The sequence below is a fragment of the Pongo pygmaeus genome, chromosome 8, assembly GCF_028885625.2.
Source record: "Pongo pygmaeus isolate AG05252 chromosome 8, NHGRI_mPonPyg2-v2.0_pri, whole genome shotgun sequence".
In the NCBI taxonomy this organism is placed as follows: domain Eukaryota; kingdom Metazoa; phylum Chordata; class Mammalia; order Primates; family Hominidae; genus Pongo; species Pongo pygmaeus.
Genome location: NC_072381.2, coordinates 10,916,996 through 10,938,695, shown reverse-complemented (window position 1 = coordinate 10,938,695; position 21,700 = coordinate 10,916,996). Strand labels below are relative to the sequence as shown.

The following is a 21,700-nucleotide window of genomic DNA, read 5'->3' as shown; positions in this document are numbered from 1 at the left end:
CTCAAATGCCTATAGGGACCACCCAGATAACATACAATAAGAGAGGCCATGAAATTGTAAAGTCTGAGACAGTTGACAATGGGTGGGAACTGAAGGTGCATGCAAAATCAGACCCAACCTAAGACATTCTATTAGCAAAACAAAACACTTCTGCAAGCTCCGGTCAGCCCTCTTGGAGAACTGCTTGACATCTTGGAGAGCACAGGAAAAGAAGGTCAAAGATAAAGGCCTAGGTATGCAGAGGGGGAGGTGGCAGAGGGGAAGGAGGAGTGAGCACAGATGTAGGAGAGAACCAGTGGATGTTCTCTCTCCAGTCTCGTGGAAGGCATGAGAGGAAACTTCTCAAAGAGAAAGGGGTGAGTCAACAACATTAATGCTTTGAGAATTCCAGAACAATGAGGGTTAAAAGTCGGCCACTGGATCTGGTTATTGAGATTTGGCATTGGTAACCTTAGCAAAAACAGTTTCACGCTAAACTCATGCTAAAATTCATGGTTTCTGGCTCTAAAGCTAGGCTGATTTCAGCACTTCCTCTTCAAATAGGGTTATCCCAGAGCACTGTGTCTGACCTTAGTTGTCTCAGGTTCCCTTTCGATCAACATCAGTATCTCACATTCCCCTTAAATGTTATCTTTTTAATTAAAATAAAATTAAAATGTAACTAAAACTCCATTAAAGCAAGGATAACATTGTATATGCTTTATAGTTTCATAATTCAAATACCCAACACCTTGAGAGGTATACTGAACAGCTATCATTCCCATGTTAGAGATGAGAATACAGAAACTCGGGGAGGTCAAGAATTTACCCAGAATTAATAACCAGGTAAATGCCATCACCATCAGCCCAAGTCTGGGCTCATCCCATGTCTGCGCCAAGTGCTTCCTGGTTAGTCTACTTGGTGAGATACTATTAAGTTTCAGTTGACCATATCTCTACCACAGGACACACACACCCAAGAAGCCCAGGTAAGAGTGGCTCAGACATTCAACTTTCTGTAGGAAATATGCCATGCTGTCTGGGCATGGTGGCTCATGCCCGTAATCCCAACGCTTTGGGAGACCGAGGCAGGCAGATTACTTGAGGTTAGGAGGTTGAGATCAGCCTGGTCAACATGGCGAAACCCCATCTCTACTAAAAAATACAAAAATCGGCGAGGCATGATGGCGTGCACCTGTAATCCCAGCTACTCAGGAGGCTGAGGCATGAGAACCACTTGAACATGGGAGGTGGAGGCTGCAGTGAGCTGAGATCGCGCCACTGCACTCCAGCCTGGGCAACAGACAGTGAGACTCTGTCTCAAGAAAGAAAGAAAAAAAAAGGAAATATTTAATGCTGCTTGTTGGAACCACTGAAGGCTGAGACCTTTGGCCCCCAGAAATGAGGCTTTTTCCTTATCAGCTTCTGTAAGTAAGGTCATACAACTGGGATCTGAAACTATGATCACTTCTCTAATGGAAGCAGAATGTCATCTAATGAAAAAAACCTTTCTTTTGGATTTACTACTTCAGTGGCTAGATAGCTGGATCTGCTTGGGTCCTCTGCTTTTGGAGTCTGGTGCACGTGACTGATACACTCATGCCGGCCACAGAGCTTTCTTTTCCTGGCAGAACAGATGGGTGGATCACCAAAGGAGTCCCTGGAGGTCTCGTGAATGTGTATTAACACAAACCAATGGCATATAGTACCTCTTAGAGATTATAGCCCCAAAATATAGTTTCTGAATAGATGCTGCCTAGACAATTTTATTGACCCCAATGAAATACCCTCGGTGTTCAGAAATATTTGGCTTTATGTACAAGTGATATTAGCAGCAACATCAGTTTGTTTCATGAGTGGGTGGGTGAGTACTATGTGCTAGGTGCTTTGTAAGGTCGGCTACCTCAGAGATTCAATACTTACCTAAGGTCCTACAGTTATGAAGTGGCAGACTGGATTTGAATTCAGGTCTATTTTGCACAAAAGCCCAGTGTCTTACTATACACTGGGCCTCAAACACAAATTAGATCAAGCAATAGTAGTAAGGGAGCGAGTTCAGTAACCTTATTACTTTACTACATAATGATGTTATTGCTTCTATGTTTGTTGCAGCACTGTTTACAATAGCTAAGATTTGGAAGCCACCCAATTGTTCATCAACAGATGGATGGATAAAGAAAATGTGGTACGTATACACAATGGAGTACTATTCAGCCATAAAAAATGAGATCCAGTCGTTTGCAACAACATGGATGGAACTGGAGATCATTATGTTAAGTGAAGTAAGCCAGGGACAGGAAGACAAACACTGTATATTCTCACTTACTGGTGGGATCTAAAAATCAAAACAATTGAACTGCTGGACATAGAGAAGAGAAGGATTGTTACCAGAGGCTGGGAAGCTTAATAGGCGGGGTTAGAGGGAAGGTGGGGATGGTTAACGCTACCAAAAAATAGTCAGAAAGAATGAATAAGATCTACTATTTGGTAGCACAGCGGGAATGACTATAGTCAACAATAACGTAATTGTACATTTTAAAATAATCTAAAGAGTACTATTGGCTTGTTTTTAACTCAAAGGATAAATGTTTGAGGGGATATGATTACACATTGCATGCCTGTATCAAAACATCTCATGTACCTCATAAATATGTACACCTACTATGTACCCACAAAAATTAAAAAAAGGAAAAAAACCCTAATGTTAATGCCCTAAACTTAGCCTAACATAGCCAGATGTGTCTATTCCTTTTCTTCTCACTTGGATTCCATGTAAAGCATCAATCCCCTTTGCGCACTCTCTCACCCTCCACTGCCCGCCGTGTTGGTTCTGTACCATCTGGAAACTTCCAGGCTCAGCTTCCAAGTCAGCTGTTGGAATTGCTGACACCACATCATCTGACCTATAGGTTCCCAATTTTCTTTTCCAACTTTCAGGAATTTTCTTTCTTAAGGAACGGCCAGAGTAGTGCGTATTTGCATATTTTATCTTTCATATACAAGAGGTTTTCATGTTGAAGACTGCAGTACAGCCTATGGCTATAAGCTGTCTTTTTAAGAGTATCTGCTTAACTTTAATCCATTACCTGAACCTGGACCATACTAAACCAAATTGTTACATGGAATCACCTGTGGAGAATTTAATGGAAAAGCAAGGAAGCAAATTAGTACCATACGATTAGCTTGAGTAATACTAAGTTTGTTTATCCAAGGCGCCTCTGAAGAATGGATTGTATTTTTAAGATATGACTTGTTTTCCATATCTGCACAGAAGCATGTCTCCAGTTAACTGGACATTTAATTTTCCACATATTCATCTTTCTTCTTACAGCTCTATGGCTATTCAGTATGTGCATAATACAGATAAAAATAATTATAGGAAAAAGGACACAGAGAATGTCACAATTAAACTGTGCATTAGCAAAATACACTCAATATACCTGAAACATCTTGATTGCTATAATCAGGTAGATTAGATTTTCAGCAAATACTTTTTTAAACAGAGGTTTATCTAAAGTCAGAAGCAGAAGCCAGCTCCTAGAGTCACCCTGTAACACAAAATTACCTGAATGTGCCTTTGATTATTTTTTAAAAATCAGATATAAAGAGAAATAAGAATGTAAATCAATGGATTTATGAAACACAGGGCCTCTTCAGCCACTTTCCAGGACTGGCTTATTTGTCTCTTGTCTGAACTGTCTTTACCAAAATCTTCTGTGCTTACCAACGACAAATATAGAAACTTATGGTCTCAAGATGTGATTTAAACTTTTATGTTACAGGCTGGAGATTAAAGTTTAGACCAAATACAATTGCAGGGGTCAATAAAAGTAAAAGGTCTATGTGGGAGGATGGTGTTACCACAAGTTAAAAAACATTCACTGTTTTCACGAAGATAAAACATTGTCTGCCAAAAAATAAGAAATGATGATCAAAAGGGATTTAGGCCAATCTATGGGGCCAAAAAAAAAAAAAACCCAAACCCCAAGCTATGAAATATAGAGTCAAGGACTGCAAATCCTCTTACTCTCACTTTCTGTATGGTGTTGAAGTTTATATGCAAAATGTTTAGCTCTGTTCCCCATCTAACTAACAGGCTGGTTGAGGGTGTTCTGGGTCTGCTCATTTACTGAACGGTGATCCACAGAGAGTATGCAAAAGACAAGGAAGCTAATTTCATGGCTACCAAAAAAAAAATTAACTAGAGAATTAAAGCTTAATATAGCTTTATCCTCTGGAGAGAGCTGCTTGATTGAAGACAGAGCTTAAAACCAGGATTCCAAAGCACAACAAACTAGTTTCATTAGAAAGGCTTTGCCCAAGATATGTTCAATAAATGGAAAACCACATTTGCTGCCTGTCTTCTGTAATGAGGGAAGACAGCAGAACAGGGCTAGTCTGGGAACCAGGCAAACAGGTTTTATTCTCTATATTCTCTAACCCAGTTACTAGTTTTTAGGAAACAAAACCCAAGTTCTCAGAAGCTGTTTTTCTCAAACACTCCCCTCTTTCAACGATATAAATAATGACCATTTCCCCCTTTCCTGCAGAAATATTAATTGAGCAAATTGCCATTTCCTGCCACCATTGGCACAAGGCCAGTTGCCCAAAGGTAAAATCTACCTCTTGCTGTACAAGGGGAGAGAGGGGCAAAGAGGAGCACACCAGTGACACGCTGGGAGAAAACCTGATTAGAATCTGGGCCAGGGCAGGGGCTCCAGAGGGTTTTACACCCACCAGGAAGAAGTCATACATGCAATTAAAGTCTTTAAGAGAAATTCTGCCTCAAACTGCTTCCCTTTCCAGTGATCTTCTCAAAGCCCCATTCTTGTATAATTCTCACTCTTTGACAAGGCAGACTGACACTTTCAATCTAGTAATTGAAGGGCAATTGATTGTGAAGTGGTAATTTGTTAAGGAAGAGGGGAGACAGCTATCCTAACCAGGAAGGAACTCAACCCAACTCAGGTCTCCATGCCCTAGGTGCTCTAGACGGAACTTATGGTGTGTGATTTCAGGCATACTGAAAGCCTCACCAAACTTCGAATTCCTGAGTTCTTCTGTTCCCACCTCCCATCTCATGTTGCATAACTGGAGATAGTTCCTAAAATACAAATCCCCTGACATCATATTATTCGGATTTAACTTCAAGGTAAGCTGTAGCTCACTGAGCTCTCTGAAGAGCCTCCCTACAGGAGGAAACTGGAGGGCCATGTTACCTCATTTGGCCCAGGGCCAGCTCAAAATCTTAAATCTCTTCAAAAACAGTGTTCTCATTCTCTAGTGATAGAGATGCATGGCCTGTCATGGAGAGGCCCAAGAGGCACGTGTTGGAAGTGGGAAATGTGGGCTTCTCTGGGATACTACGGCGCTGCTGTGGTTGCCTGAAGGCCTGATCATACATACATTCAATCTAGCATCCAAGCCATAAGTGAACTTTATTTTTGTTTAAAAATAAAGTGTGGGTGGCCACATCCAAAAGAAGAGGTTAGATTTTGTGGCAATGAAGACAGCAATCATGGATACAGACCAAGACAAAGAGAGTCAAGTTCTCTTTCTTCTGAAGTCATCTTCTGGCTCTTTTGGGCAATAAATGATCCCAGCTGCCTTTCTTCCCAGAGTCCTACAGAGTCCCTTTAGAGCAGCCTTTTTTTTTTTTTTTTTTTAAGGACTCTTCTTTCCCTTTTTTTTCCTTCTCTTGGTCCCATTTCATGATCTGTCCTCCTTCCCCAAAGGGATAAGTGCCTGCTATGGAAGGATGTGGCTCCAGGTCATTGAAATATATATTTGCTAGAGAGTAGAGGTGCTGAGCCTTCCTTAAAAGACAAAGTGTGCACTGCTGTTTTGCCTCAATATATCCAGAGTGAAAGGAGATCCTGGGTCTGAAAAAACTCAGCTCTCTCTCATTTCTTGTACACTTTTTCCCAGGAGCTAAAGCCCAGGACAGCTTAGCTCAGCACACAGTACCGGGGGAAGCAGATTCTCTCTTGCTGCTTCTTGTAGTTCAGTCTCCCTGTTGCTGTCCGAGTTATTGTGGATCTCAAAGGTTCTAAAACTCAATGGAGTTAGCAAACCATGGCCCATGGCCCAAATCCAGCCCAATGCCTGTTTTTGTAAAACTGTAAGTTTTATTGGAATACAGCCATTTGGAATAAACTGTTTAAATAGAGTTTAAAGGAAGTTTTACTGGAATAAACCTTTTAAATAAAGACCATATGCTTTCATGGAGAAGGGGAAAAGCATCCCAGGTTTGGAGAACTCGATAATGTATGTTATGTTCAATAACGACAATAATAATGGCAGCCAAGGAAGGACATGTGCAAAGTCTCGGAGCCGGCATTACATGCCATTTACAAATAATAAACCTCAGTGAGGGCCACATCTTTCCAGTTCACAAAATCTTTCACTTTACCCACCAGGAAATATGATCAAATGTATAAAACTGCCATTTCCACAGGTCTCTAACAATTCTTTCTGGCTTGGACGTTTGTGTCTTTATAAGAATGAAAAACTAGCACAATGCAAAACCAAAATGGAGTTCTACAGCATGGTTAACTGAAACACCTGCACCCTGGATGGATTGCAATCTTCAGCCCTGCAAGACCAGTCATACAATCGCTAATGTCAGTCTCTGTCAGCAGAACTCATCCCTGAACAGCTGATTTACATTAGAGCTCCAGCTCAGAGACAGCACATCTGAAAAGAGATTTGTAGTTTCGTCCATCAGCTCTATGGAAGGAGTGGGAATAAGAGAGCCTTGAAAGAAAATGAGGATCAATATAAAGAGAATTGCTGTGCTGTGAGAAAAACTGGGCAGTATAGGAGATGGATTCATGGTATCACTCAGAGGTGGTATTCGGGATCCGATGGGAAGGTACTTCTCTATTCTATCTTACATCGATCATACGGTTTTATAGTTGGGCAATCCTGGTTCAATATCTCATCGTAGAAATGAGGAATATGTGGGTTTCCATCCAAACACTCAGATAAATGCAGTGCCTGATGATACAAGGGATACAGGAGGACACCAGATTGAATCAGACATTGACCCTGCCAATCTTCCAGACATTGACACCCTATTCATGGAATTACTACACAAACACTACAAAGTAGAAAATATGCATTTGCAGATCTGAGGTTTAGACTCAGTGTTATGAACATTCAGAAGAAGAAAATCTTACTTCCACTTGAGGGTGGACAGCCAGGGAGGGGGCTTAGTGAGAAGTTCTCAGGTGAAATTAGAAAGCATGAAACCTGGGTCCTGCATACAGGACCAGGCACTGCTGAGGACACAGTGCTGAACAGACAGTCCCTATCCTCCTAAATAATATGGTGTTTGGGGAGCGGAGACTTTTAGTTTTACATAGACATGAAGAAATCACCAAGAAATTGATCTCTCAGGTACCCTCTAACTCTGTTGCACTAAAGTCGAGAGTGGTGGTGATATGGTTTGGCTGTGTCCCCACCCAAATCTCATCTTCAACTGTAGCTCCCATAATTCCCACATGTTGTGGGAAGGACTCAGTGGGAGATAATTGAATCATGGGGGCAGTTTCACCCATACTATTCTCATGGTAGTGAATAAGTCTCACTAGATCTGATGGTTTGATAAGGGGTTTCCCCTTTTATCTGGCCTCATTCTCTCTTGTTTGCCACCATGTAAGACACGCCTTTTGCCTTCTGCCATGATTGTGAGGCCTTCCCAGCCACGTGGAACTGTGAGTTCATTAAACCTATTTTTCTTTATAACTCACCCAGTCTCGGGTATGTCTTGGTCAGCAGCATGAAAATGGACTAATACAGGTGGGAAATACAGCAGCTCTGCATGAGAACAGACAGGACCCTGCATGCGGATTATTATCTTTACTGTGGACTGGACAGCATAGGATCCCAGGATTCTGGGACTTTTAGCCAAAATACATTATTTGGGGAGAGGAGGGGAGATGAGCGGCACATGGTGATTTTCTCTTTCCTAACAACACTCTCTCTGGGACCAAACTCCTTGCAGCCCTCTTCTCAACTAGGCCTCCACCTTGAGCTATAAAAACCACAGACTCAACATAAATGATTTCATCAGTCCCCCATGACACATTTGAAGACGTAGTTTCTAATAGCTCAAGGCCACATCCCCAGGGTGATTCCATTCCCCTTAAAGTGCCTGCCTTAGAAAGCGCCAGGATGCCAAAAGAATTGACCCTGTGTTCCAGCCAATACCTGACACAGGCCCCTGCCCTCCCTTTCTTAGGTCATTGAATACATAGGGCTTATAATGGTGACCCCTCCCTCCATCCCTTTGAGATGTGCGTGTACCCCCCTGCAACTCAGGAGGGTCTTTCTCAAGAACCTGAAAACTGTTTCTTTACAATGTAACCATGAGGAAGACCAGGGCCCCTGTCCCCCCATCTCTGTGGGGGAACTGAGTCCTAACATCTACAGCTGGCAGTGTACACACCCAGTTGCCTAAACACATTGCCCACATTTGCAATTTTTCACTTCCTGACTCTATGGCACCCCTGCTTTCTGGCCCTCCACCCCATTCTCCCTTTAAAAAGCCCGGTCATCTCTATAAAGCTGAGCTCCGTTGATGCTGGAAGTGTATCCCTACTGCAATAATTTATTGGTAATTAAAATCTGCCCTGACCACTTAATTTATAAACAAAGAAAACTTTATATTTGACCATTATCTGGTGCTATGACTCAGATCTGGATCTGCTGCCATGAGACCCTTGAACAGGACAACTCTGCCTACACAGAGACTTTTGTGTCCTCTGAGTCTTTGGTGGTGAGTCTGACTCTCCTGATCCAAGGTTCCGAACACATGTCTGTAGGAGCACAGTGAGGAGACATTTTGATACTGATGGCTCTGCGTATACTCTCTGAAGCTGGAAGAGAGTCCCAGGCTTCTTTCAAAGGGGACCTTCTGGGTTGCAAGTATTTCTTCCTGGATCCTTATTCTGAGTGGGGATTCATTCCCTGATGCCTGAGTTGGAAATTGTTTTTCTTCCTGCCCATCTCATAGGAATTTCTCAGCCATCTGAAAGCCCCTTTTTGATCTCCTGCCGACTGGAAGCTCCACCACGCTGGCACTTACTCTGCCCACTTCTTGTTGGCATGACTTGATGAAGGATGATTGGGAACTTTAGTGGTTTCTTTGGGAAACAGTGTCTCCCTAAACTGACTCCTCTAAGACCTCTCCCTTCCATTACCTCTTTCCTCCGGTCTCCATCTTCCCTTCCACTCCCCTGCATTCTTTGATATGAGACCCTTCGAGCCCCTGGCTCCTCCTCTTCTCTCTTCACCTCTGCTGGACCCTTCCCTTCCCATTCCAGCCACTCAATTACTGACAGTTACTGGAACCTGAGGCCAGCTGCCCCCATTGAGGGATGCTTAAGGGACTTAGGGATCCCAAAAGCAGCTACCTGAGGCTGAAAAGAAAAACTAATTGGAAACAGATATTTAGTTCACCTCCCCCATGAGATCATCTATCAAGGTAAAAAAAATCTTAAAGGCCTCCTCCACAAATATTAGTGGTAAATTTTAGCTCTCACATTCAGCAGGTGAATGTTGGCTGCTCCATCTGCCAGAAACACAAATTGGATTAAAAAAAAAAGGAGTAAAGATGAGAACTAACTCTTCCATACACGATTGAATTTTGTATTATTGTATTTATGCCTGACTCATGGCTAATATTAAAAATGAAAGCCATAGGTTTCTATTTATGTCTCTCAGTGTGTTTATGCATGTATGTATAAGGTAACCTCCCTCCAGATGGCATTGACAAATTAATTTACAAAATCCTTTAAAAGAGTTCTATCCTAATTGGCTTAGAGAGAAATATGCACTTATGTAAATTAAATCTTTCTAAAACTGTCAGAAATATAGAAACCAACTCAAATGTTTATGTAATTTGAGTAAATTCTTGGTAAGATTAGTTTAATATTGTTGGTTTAATAAAAAAGGTATGTTTTCAGAGTTGTCAACATTAAATATAATGTGAGAATAAATTTTTGTTTTTCTTGAGTTTACTAGTCACATAAACTAATATTTTCTAGATATTTAAGATTATAAAAGTGATAATTTGATTTGAAGCAAATTAAATCATTATTTTGACAAACTTTAGTTCAACAATAATTGTTTCATAATGTTTGCCTAAGAAGAGTTTCCAAAATCTTTTCAGCACTTGCAAACTTAGAAGTATGCTAAATTAAATAATGGATATTCATTAAATATCTAAATAATTTTCAAGTAAGTACTAAAACATCAATTATTAAACGTTAGCTTAAGTTTATATACTTTTGACTTATTGTCATATGGTACAGAGTGGCTGAAGATTATTAGGGTCTGCTAAGGAAAAGAGAAATTTTGTCCTAAAGTGACTGGTTGTTCCAGAATGAGAAAGATGGAAAGTATAAGATGAAACCTGAATGGATGTAGAAAGTCATAGAAAGTTTAAGGAAAGGAATATTATGTTGTGATTAGTCTGCTCAGATCACCATAATGAAATACCATAGACTGGGTGGCTTAAACAGTAAAAGTGAATTTTCTCACAATTCTGGAAGCTAGAAGTCTGAGATCAAAGTCCCAGCATGGTTCTAATGAGGGCTTTCTTCCTGGCTTGCAGACAGCACCTTCTTGCTGTGCCCTTCCATGGTAGAGACAGAGACAGAGACAGAGAGAAAGAGAGAGAGAGAGTGATGCAGAGAGGGAGAGAAAGAGTATGCACAAGCACAAGTGAGCTATGGCATCTCTTCTTTTTAAGGACACTAATGCCATCATGTTGGCCTCACTTCCATAAACTTACCTATACCTAATTATTTCCCCACAGCCTTATCTCCAAATACCACCACATTGGGGGTTAGGGCCTCAACATGTGAATTTTGGGGAGACACATTTCAGTTCACAGTAAATGTCAAGACTTGCTAAGATTAAATGGATTTATGTATAAAATTTTTAAAAATGAGCTTCAATATCAATAGTGTATGATTCAAAACTAATTTGGTTTGGTTTTCTCTTTCTGAAAATGAGAATGTTTCTTGAATTAGTGGTATGCTCTTGATAAGAGACTGTAAAAGGTTTTTCTCTACTTTTTAGTAATCTTCCTAGGAGAGAAAGATTCTGCACCTCATAAAAATAATTTTCTGTGTTTCATGTTGCCTTTACCACGTCTCTGATTAGTTAAGAGAACCATGTCTTCTCACTTTAAAAAGAACTAAGGTTTTTAAAACAATGATCTTACCTCCTTTATTTACTTTTAAATTCTTTCATTGTCACAATGGTTAGATACTTAATTAAGGATTGTTTCACAGTGACCTGTGATCCTATTTTGTCAAGTAATCAAACCTTTTGACACATTTGACAGCTTTGTCTTCCTAAAATCAAACCCTAAATGAAGTCTTCATGATATCAAACTGACTTTGAGATTTCCCAAGGGCCTCTGAAAAATCTCAAAGGGTTTGTTCTTTCACCTGGTTAAAAAAAGAGATGTTAAAATCATTGAATTTACTTGCGAGGTGGAAATTCATGAAAAGCATTATTTAATAAAAAGAAATGTTTAACCTTCCCCAGGTTATATTTGTACAGGTAAATGCGGTATTTCAAAAGTTACACGAAGTTCCTAGAAATTTGTCAATGCCCTTGGTGTCCAGGATCTATCTCAATGCTGCTTTGCCTGATATTAGACAATAATAGTGTAATGTCATCAGTCATAATTCCAGCAATTATTTTAACATGTTTTATGTCACAGAAACTACCACATTTTCTTGTCAATGGTATTATTTTTATAATGAACGCCCATCAGATCTTTAACCACGGCCATCTTCAGTATTTTGTCATCCAGAAATAGTGACTGTTTTACTCTGCTCATGCAAACAGCTCAAGCCAAAGAACTTCGTCTTTAACAAAAAAGAAGCTGTCTCAGAGACCTATGGAAATAACTGTCGTGACAGGTACTCTGGGGTGCAAGCTTCTGATGTCATTGCTTACATAACCTTGATACCATCCTTATGAACTGAGTCAGGTTTTCCATAACTCTAGCAGAGAAGCTGACAGCTTCATAAAATTGCTAACTCAAGATCAAGCAGAACAAAATTAATTATTTAATATATTGGACTTGGTAAAGTGATAAGGAATGATTATTATGTTTTATGGCTTTTGTTTGGAATATTGCTGACTCTTTAATACTCTATTTTCTGGATAGCAGAAAATTCCTTTTCCTTTCGTCTTAAGCTATCTATCATCCAAAAAATCTACTAAATTATACTTTTGTAAACAAAATAGAAACATTTATCTTTTTCTCCCTACCTGATCTCTTCAGAATTCAGAATTTGTTCTTGGGTATTCTTATTTGCATGACAATAGTTATTTGCACAGGTGCAAAAAAAAATCTGTCTCCCTTATAATAGAACATAATTGGAAACATTGGTTTATATGTTCAAGGCTTTGAATGGAACGCCCTATTTGAGAATGACACATAAAATCAGATATGACCAGACATATTTAAGGATCCAAGGTTGACTTTACGGAGTGAATGTACACAAATCCCTCTTGGAAGAACTAGGCTGATACCTGGCTTACAGGATTTGCAGACGTACAGGTGAGTAAGAATGGTCATGTCCTGGCAAGCCTAAGAACATTAAAATATTTTGGGACCTCAAAAGAAAAGGAATTTACCCAAACCTACAGGTATTGAAGGTGAAGTCTGACGGCAAGTTCTTGGCTTGGCTTGCTAGAAAAGTAGAGGCTTTTAAAAGTCCAATAGGAGATTCTTTATTTTCTAGCAAAGCAAACTTAAAAAGGTCTATATGCTCAATTATTATTTTTGCTGCACTTATATAAATATCATCTGGCCCAGTTTAACGAGACAAGAAACATTTTATAAACAAGAATAGTCTTAGTTTATCTTTGATCAAAAAGTGGGTCAACTGTGGACAGCAATCTTATGTTTCAATAGAAAACTGTAATACATTCTTGTGGGTGATCAGATTCTAGTCCTGTTCCTTGTTTTGGGGAGTTTATATTATTTACCTGTAAACTGGACTGGATCCTTCCATCTTACACATATGGTCACCTTTACCAAATACTCTTCTGATTTTCTTCAGTGGGTGACTGTAACTCTCCAAAGTTAACGTTTTCACTTTTTCTCCCTTCCACCTGACTTGTCATCAATGAGAACTAAAACCTGATGGCCAAGATCCTTATTGTGACTCAGTGTTGTCTTGTAGCTGCTATTTGGCTCCATGATCTGATACAGTCCTGCACACTGAAGCCAGATAAGTGGATCTACATGTCCAGAAAGTCATTACCACAATAAATCATGTAGGAGCAATCATTACACCCAGAGCTGCTGCTACCAGGGCCACTCAGAAAGTCCACTGGAGGCTGCGTGCAGTGGCTCATGCCTGTAATCCCAGGACTTTGGGAGGCCAAGGCAGGCGGATCACAAGGTCAGAGAGATCGAGACCATCCTGGCCAACGTGGCGAAGCCCTGTTTCTACTAAAAATACAAAAATTAGCTGGGTGTTGTGGCATGTGCCTGTAATCCCAGCTACTCAGGAGGCTGAGGCAGGAGAATGGCTTGAACCAGGGAGTCAGAGGTTGCAGTGAACCAAGATCATGCCACTGCACTCCAGCCTGGCTACAGAGCAAGACTCCATCTCAAAAAAAAAAAAGAAAAAAAAAAAAAAAGAAAAAGAACACTGGAACCCCTGTGTCTCCCATGCTTTGCTCCAGGAAATACCCTTTGTGGTGACATTAATGTCTACATAATGATGACAAAAATCCAAACCATAAACCAGGAAATCTGTCTGACTGCCATTACCCTTCTCACTTCACCATCTAAAGATGCTTAGAGCTCAGTGTCCAGAGATCTTCTCAACTGACTGTCCTCTGGCCTCAGACACTGAGTTTATAGTCAGCTCCAACCATTACTTTTCATTTTTCTTTTTGTTTCCATAGAAAGGCCCCTCATTAAATGCCTGATTGCTCCCCCATCCAGCAGACGTCCTCGACTACCAAGTCTCAACAGATGGTTTGGCTGGTCCTTAATGAACACAAGGCGATCAAATGGAAAAATGGACTTAGATTGTTTAAAGTAATGTACAATGTCTCTTTTTTCCTTGAGCAAGAAGAGGATTCATAAAGACTCTCTCTATGACCAAACTCCAGCCGGGCTCCTCTGAGCTCTTCTCAACTAGGCCTCCACCTTGAGCTATAAAACTTACAAACTCAACAAAAATGATTGCATCCACCCATCTCCCCCATCATTAAAAAACTTGAACAAACACTGACATAGTTTCTAACAGCTCAAGGCCACATCCCTAGGGTGACCCCATTCCATTCCACTTCAAGTGCCCGCCTCGGAAAGCTCCAGGCTGCCAAAAGAATTGACAATGCATTCCAGCCAACACCTCTTCCCGTGGCTCTGCAAAAAATTTTTAAAAGTACTGAGTAGTAACTGAGTCATGATTCTTCAAATATTCCTAAGGGAAAAGGAAAAATTACGTGGTGCAAATTTTTCCTCTCTGAGGTGTAGTAAAGACAACACACTTTGTCATGCTTGTCAGTTTATCAAGAAAAAGTAGTAACTAGATCAGAAAAGTATGTGGCATCACTGTTTAATTGCTCTAGCTCAGGGTTAGCAATACCCAAGTCCACACTGGGGCTCCACACCTATTGTATGTGCGTGTTTGGATAAGTGACTGGAACTTTACAAGTATGACTTTCTTCTAAATAAGAGCAAAAGAACCACTACCTACTTCACAGAGCTATTACAAAGATAAAATGAGACATTATATGAAAAGCACTTAGCATAAGTCATGGCATGTAGAAAGCACTAATAATTCTTCTATATTATCATCTAAGAATGTAAATTCCTGATCTTCAGACGGCCAGCCTGCTCACAAGGAATACAAGCAGAGCATCCACACAACCTCTTCCGACTCTATACATCTTTAAGACGTCATGTGACATGAACTGAAGCGTATCTACACGTGACACTCCTCCAAACCTACACAGCGTGCTCTCCTCCGTGAATCTGGGATGCATCTTAGGAGACTTCCCAGACACGTGAAAGAGAAATGTACACTAAATGAGCCAGAGAAAGAAACGAAAAAGAAAGCATCAAGGCCAAGCAGTGACTTACAACATTTCAGGGTCTGTTCTATGTTTCCCATCAACGTGTGCTGTTTTCATTAATGGGAGGTTCTCACACACTCCATAAGGGAACAGGCAAAAGTGTAGTTTGTTATAGCTTTAAGGTTCATTCAAACATTTAAGGGATGCAGTAAACCATACATTTCCTCCAGACATTCATCATCTTTGTGAGATCAAGTGCTCATAACCTAAAACATCTCTGACCTTTGAAATATCACCAGGGCTCCTCTGAAGTTTTTTCCTAATAACAAGACTAGTTTTTGATATTTGCCTTGTCATATGAGATTTGAAAGCATCCTTCCGACTATCTGTCAAAGCCACTTCTATTTTGCTGCCAGTCAGATCATTAGTCTAGATCATGGACCAAGTTAGACTATGGGCCCTGGGCCATATCCAGCCCAGTGTTTAAAGACAATCTGTTTAAATAAAGTTTTATTAGGTCACAGCCAAGCTGTTTACATACCATCTATGGCTGCTCTCAGGCTAACAGAGCAAAGTTGTATAGTTGTGACAGAAACTGTATGGTCAGCAAAACCTGAAATATTCATCATCTGGCCCTTGATGAAGAAATTTGTCAACATCTGTTCCAGATCATTCTCTTGTTTAGAAAGAATAAATTCCACCTCAACACTACATATAGATCAGATTCTCAGAGAGGATTTTAGAATTTTCTACATTACCATATTAAACACTTTTCTGATTGGCACAGAAAAAAGCAACTGAAGATAGAATTACTCAACTAGGTGTTAGGAGTCATTAATTCATCAGTTAATTCATTCATTCCACATAACACAATATCACAGTGGTAAATACTAGGGGTGGGATGTGAATGACATATACAAAGCCCCTGGCCCCATGGAGTGAGTATAAAGTAGGATAAGAGAGACAAAGAGTGACTCCTTCACTCATTCATTCATTCATTCATTGTCAGGTGCTAGGAAATCTTTTAGATACTGGGTATATAACAGTTAAATACACAAACCGTGCATTCTAATAGGGGAGAGAGATAATCAGTAAACAAATACATATGCAGATGGCAGATACTGGCAATGCTGTGATGAGAATATTAGCTGAACCATATGAAGTGAACATTTTTATAAGTCAATATAGTTGAATACTGGCTGTTGCCTATGATTCAGTCTATCAGGGAGATGTGCTAGAGATTGACTTTTGGCTTTAAACTGGGAGGTCAGGGAAGGGCTAACTGAGGAGATGACATGGGAGCTAAGGCTTGAATGAGGAGCAGCCTCTACCCCGCCAATAGCTAAGGAAAGATTGCCAGGCAGGGAGAGGGAGTAGCTAATGAAAATCAAGCCAAAATAGCCTGGCTGTATAACTGAGAAAGAGAAAGACCAGCAGGGCTGGAGCAATGTGAGCTGTGGGGAGAGAGGGAGGAGATTTAGGCGGAGAGGTTCATAAGGATCAGGCCAGATGGGGCCTTGCAGGTTAAAATAATGATACTGGCTTTGACTCTAAGAGTAAAGGGGAAGTTTTAGTAGGGAAGTCACAGGATCTGATTTATGGCATTTGTAATGCTTTCATTCCTCTATGTGCAAAATGGTCTAAGAGAGCAAGAGTGAAGCAGGGAGACTGGTTAGGAGGTAGCATTCTTAGCAAAATGAGATGTTATCAATGGAAGGTGGAAAAAAGTGGACAGAGTCCCTAGGTGCTTAGGAGTCAAATTCAGTAGGAACTGGCAATAGTTTGGATATAAATTAAGAGGGAAAATGGGGGATTAGGGAGACTGCTTAACTTTCCAGTTTGAGTACCTGGCTAGATCACTGTGACTCATAAACCTACTAGAGCTGGAAACCAGTGAGTTCTTGGGGGGACATTATAGATAGAGTTTATAACCTGTTGAGCTTTTGACATCTTTAAGGCATGCAACTGAGCTGAGCTGTCTGAAAGTTGAAGGAGAAAGGGAAACAGAAGTGGAGGTGGGGAAGGACATTTCCTCAGGAGAGAGGATGGAGTTGGAAGAGGAGTTGGCAACAGCTTGCACTGCTAATGAGTTCTATGACTTTGTTTAGTCAATTCATCGATTCCCTTATCTCTAAATGGGAGAGTTAAACTCGATTTGGGGTTTTTAATCCTTCCCCAGAGGTGACTTAGGGCTTATGCATGGGTAAAGGAGACACCAGATATTCTGGGTCCCACTCCCTGCTTAATCCTCCTGTCAACTTTTTTCCTCTCAAGTCATATCTATAAACATCTCATCTTGCACTCAGCATATGTTCAAGTTTATTTTATTCTTTTTTTTTTTTTTTGAGACAAGAGTCTCACTCTGTCACCCAGGCTGGAATGCAGTGGCACAATCTCAGCTCACTGCAACCTCTGCCTCCCAGGTTCAAGCGATTCTCCTGCCTCAGCCTTCTGAGTAGCTGGGACTACAGGTGCGTGCCACCACACCCAGCTAATTTTTGTATTTTTAGTAGAGACAGGGTTTCACCATGTTGGCCAGGATGGTCTCGATCTCTTGACCTCATGATCCGCCTGCCTCGGTGTCCCAAAGTGCTGGGATTAAGGCATGAGCCACTGTGCCCAGCCTATTTTACTCTTTTAATCATAGGTCTAATACAGTGTCAACTTTTTTCTTCTGTGTACCAAGAATACTTTATTTAATTTTTGAATTTTTTTCTTTGAATGCAGCTGGAGTGTTTGTACTTTCCCAGGAGTCAAATGGGAGAATGCTGAAAATTATTGGCATGTCTTTTGGTGAAAATTAGGTTTCTTTTATGTCCCTTGGGGTAGACAGTCATTAAAACACAGGCAGTAGCCCTACGACCACCCCTGGTTTCTCCATGTAACAAAATGGAACAAGGATGGAGCAATTTCAAATAGACAGTTCTTGAGAAAGGCTTATAACCTGAAATTGTGCCCTGCAAACAGATCATCTCCTAAAACACTATATTGTGGCGTAAGCAGGTTTTAAAATTGTGCCTTTTGACTTTTTAGGAGCAACAGGTTTGGCAGAACTCTAGACTGAGCTCCTGGACAAAACACATGAGGATATCCCAGGTTACGTGGGTTTAAAGGCCTTTTTGCCTTGTAATATGCTTTACATATCAAATGCTCTACTCATTTGTTAATCAGATGAGGACAGTAACTGCTCTTTCTCTTTAACTGAATGGGGCCTCTCATGCCATTCTCTGGATTTCTAAAGCATTTTATTGACATAACTCAGATCACAGACAACCCTGCTAACAACCGTGCTGTGTGGCGTTAGAGTACATACCTCATTCTCCTGCTAGATCACCCATTTATCAGGCTGTGTTTTATCTTTGCTTCTTCCACATATTATAGGCAGAGACTTATTGGTGGCGAGTAAACCGTTCAATGAAGCAAAATTAGCCAAAAGGATGCCTTGTTGTAAACAATTAAGGAATTTAAAATGCAATTTATAAACTCTATCCCTTTATGGTTCCTGACCTCAGAAAAGGATTACACACAGTTAAAAAGCCAGTGGGATAATGCTTGCCAAGAAGAGGTGTGGACAGAATGAACTTGGTGTAGCCAAAGGAGTCAATGTAAAAATGTTTCTCTTTCCCAGGTCTCGCCAGTCCAAGTTTCTGAAACTTCACTTACTCTAGCAAAACTAAGCTTCACTTAAATTTGGGGCATGTTTAGGGGAAAAACAACATTCTCACTGTTTTTTTAAAAAAATGGGTTAAGACTTGAGATCATTATCTAAAAATGCCTTTGGGGGGGATACATGTTTCAAAATCTATAACCATAGTCATATACATTCTTAGAGCTAGAGCCTGCCTTATCCACTGATGTAATAATAGTAAGATAATTGTCTGAGAAAAATTGTTTGAAAGCACTTGTAGGAAGTGTTTCAGTTTTAGAGACAGGTTAGTAATCCAGTTTAAAAAAAAAAAGGAAAGCATCATTTATTCTAACAGATGTATCCTAAGAACATTTACAGAAGCACTTTACCATTTTTCAATAATTAAAAATAAAGTTTAAACATGCAACAGAAAAAAAATCACTGAAGGACTCATGAAAATGTAGCTTTCATCAAGAAATCCTGGTAATTATTTAATGAAAGTAAAAAGCTAGGTACACAAAGATGTTCATTATGTTGTTGTTAGTACAAATTAAGGAGTGGAAACAATCTAAATTTTCAACAAAAAGGGTGTATCACCTGAGGTCAGGAGATCGAGACCAGTCTGGGAAACATGGTGAAACTCTGTCTCTACTAAAAATACAAAAAATTAGCTAGGTATGGTGGCGGGCACCTGTAATCCCAGCTATTTGGGAGGCTGAGGCAGAAGAATTGCTTGAACCCGGGAGGTGGAGGTTGCAGTGAGCAGAGATCATGCCACTGCACTCCAGCCTGGGCAACAAGAGCGAAACTCCATCTCAAAAAAAAAAGTACATTAATATTACGGTGCTTTATTTAGCCATTAAAATGGCAGTTATGAAATTTAGGCAGAAACACGAAAACACATTTGCTATGTTAGCTGGAAACAGCAGACTATAAAATAGCACACACTACCTGATGTGCAAAAAGCATCCATGGAAAGTTCTAGAATATGACATGCAGTACTTTTTAAAAAGAGAATTAAGATGGATATTGGCAATTTTTAAATTTGCTCTTTTCTATAATCTTGTTCTTAAAAACAACAAAATCAGACAAACATGAAGACAGAAGTCATGCATAGGAAATAAAAACTTAGCAAATTAATACAACATAAATGTCAGGAAAAAGAAGTCTCAGTAACGTATGCACATTTCTCCTCATTTGTATTTCCTGTTTGGGTTCTGGTCTAGCTCCTATGAAGCCATGTTTTGGGGAAGGTATTTGGAAGACATGACACTGTGCAGAACCACTTTTAACAAAAATCCCTCAAATGAACATCTTCATATTTCAAAAATTGCCAAAAACGCATTTGCTAGGAAATACCATTTACAGTCACTGAAGCCCAAGAATTAACTCTGCCAAGGGAGTCAGCTTAGAGAGGATGCATGAACTCTGCCCTTTCTAGCTCCTTGTGTTCTAATTTTTCTGGGCCTCTGAGATATGAGGAGGTCAGAGTGCACTTTTTTAGGAGCATTCAGAGAAAGACTTTATGTCATACATTCTGCCCATTCAGTTTCACCATCAGCTGAGGCCTGGGGGTGGGGGTGGGGGTAGGAGAGAGGTCGGAGGAGGAAACCAAGTTTCCCTTGACCCTTCAAGGACCCTAATAAGGCTTTCTGAAAAAGTTCACTTTTCCTTTCTTTTCTGTTTTTTTAAATTTTTTGAGACGGAGTCTTACTCTGTTGCACAGGCTGGAGTGCACTGGTGTGATCTCTGCTCACTGCAACCTCCACCTCCCAGGTTTAAGCGATTCTCCTGACTCAGCCTCCCAAGTAGCAGGGACTACAGGCACCCACCACCACACCTGGCTAATTTCTGTATTTTTAGTAGAGACAGGGGCGGTTTTGCCATGTTGGCCAGGCTGGTCTCGAACTCCTGACCTCAAAGGGATCCATCCACCTTGGCATCCCAAAGTGCGGGATTATAGATGTGAGCCTCCGCACCTGGCCAAATTTTGCTTTTCTATCTGAAGTCCCAGAAAGTTGACCACATTCCACCTCACACTTTTAATGACCCCTGAAGCCCCAAAATTCAATATGAGGATTCCTTCCAGTGAGTCAGCTGGTGTCATTTAAATAAGACTGTCCTTCCTCATTGCCAAGGCTTCCCGACCTCCCCCCTGGGGTGAAACCGGAGGACCTCACGTTCACAGGCCACTCCTTACATATCTGCCTCCGAACAGTCTTCCCACTAGTAGATCTGCGCATCCCTGAACCCCACAAGGTGCATTTCAAGCAACCCCAACCACTTCTGCACAGGGGTGGGGCGGGAGCAGGGCCTTGGCTATGAACTCAAACCAGGATGCAAGAGAAAGCAAAGCAGGCCTACCTTAAAACTTTCCAGTTTTTCAGAGGATCCAAGTCAGAGACCAAGGAAACCATTGTCTAGGAGCCGGCTGAGGGCGAGTCCGGAGAGGAGGAGGCGGGGATGGGGTGCTGGGGAACAGACGGAGGATTCTGGACCCAGGCCGGGCCCTGGCGCCCCGCGGCTCCCTCCTTCCCGGGCTGACACGCACTTTTCCTGACTTCTCTCCACCCCGCAAATCAATCCTGCGCTCTCCTCCGTCCCACACCCGACTCCCAGCTCCACACCACCTTTTAAAGCCCCGGTAATCTGCTCCAACTGATCAAATTTGACCTTTTTGTAGCCCACTTTATTCCAAGCACAGCTCTCACTTAAATCTCTCTTTATTAACACCGTCCTTCTTGGCTTTCTTTGGGAACAAACACAGATCAAGCCTGAAGCCTCTGGACTTTACCAGCAATCATTCACAGATTACTGCAAGCTGCAGCCTTCCCCTCCTTGGGGGTATTTCTCCTGCCTCGGAGATTTTGCTTTTCTTATTCCTGGCAGGAGACTGGTTAGGTTTCTTTCCTCCTTTTTTCGTGGCTTAGGTTCTGGGACTCTGACACTGGGCTTAGAGCTATCCTCAGAGGCTGTAACTACATTACTGTTAGGATTTGTTTTCAAAAAATTATTTGGAAC

At 41.0% G+C, this 21,700-nt stretch overlaps 1 protein-coding gene across 4 annotated transcripts in view; it reads right to left on the bottom strand.

Annotated features, from left to right (window-relative positions):
* Positions 1–21,492, bottom strand: part of CELF2 (CUGBP Elav-like family member 2) — a 536,938-nt gene extending 515,446 nt beyond the window's left edge. For 2 of the 4 annotated variants that reach the window (XM_063669540.1, XM_054436851.2), the window contains exon 1: positions 21,044–21,492. In XM_063669540.1, coding sequence (XP_063525610.1) covers positions 21,044–21,096 — 53 coding nt within the window. In that variant the 5' untranslated portion in view covers positions 21,097–21,492. The remainder of the gene's footprint in view (positions 1–21,043) is intronic. The other 2 variants (XM_063669539.1, XM_054436846.2) reach the window with 1 other exon arrangement.
* Between the last annotated feature and the right edge of the window lie 208 nt (positions 21,493–21,700).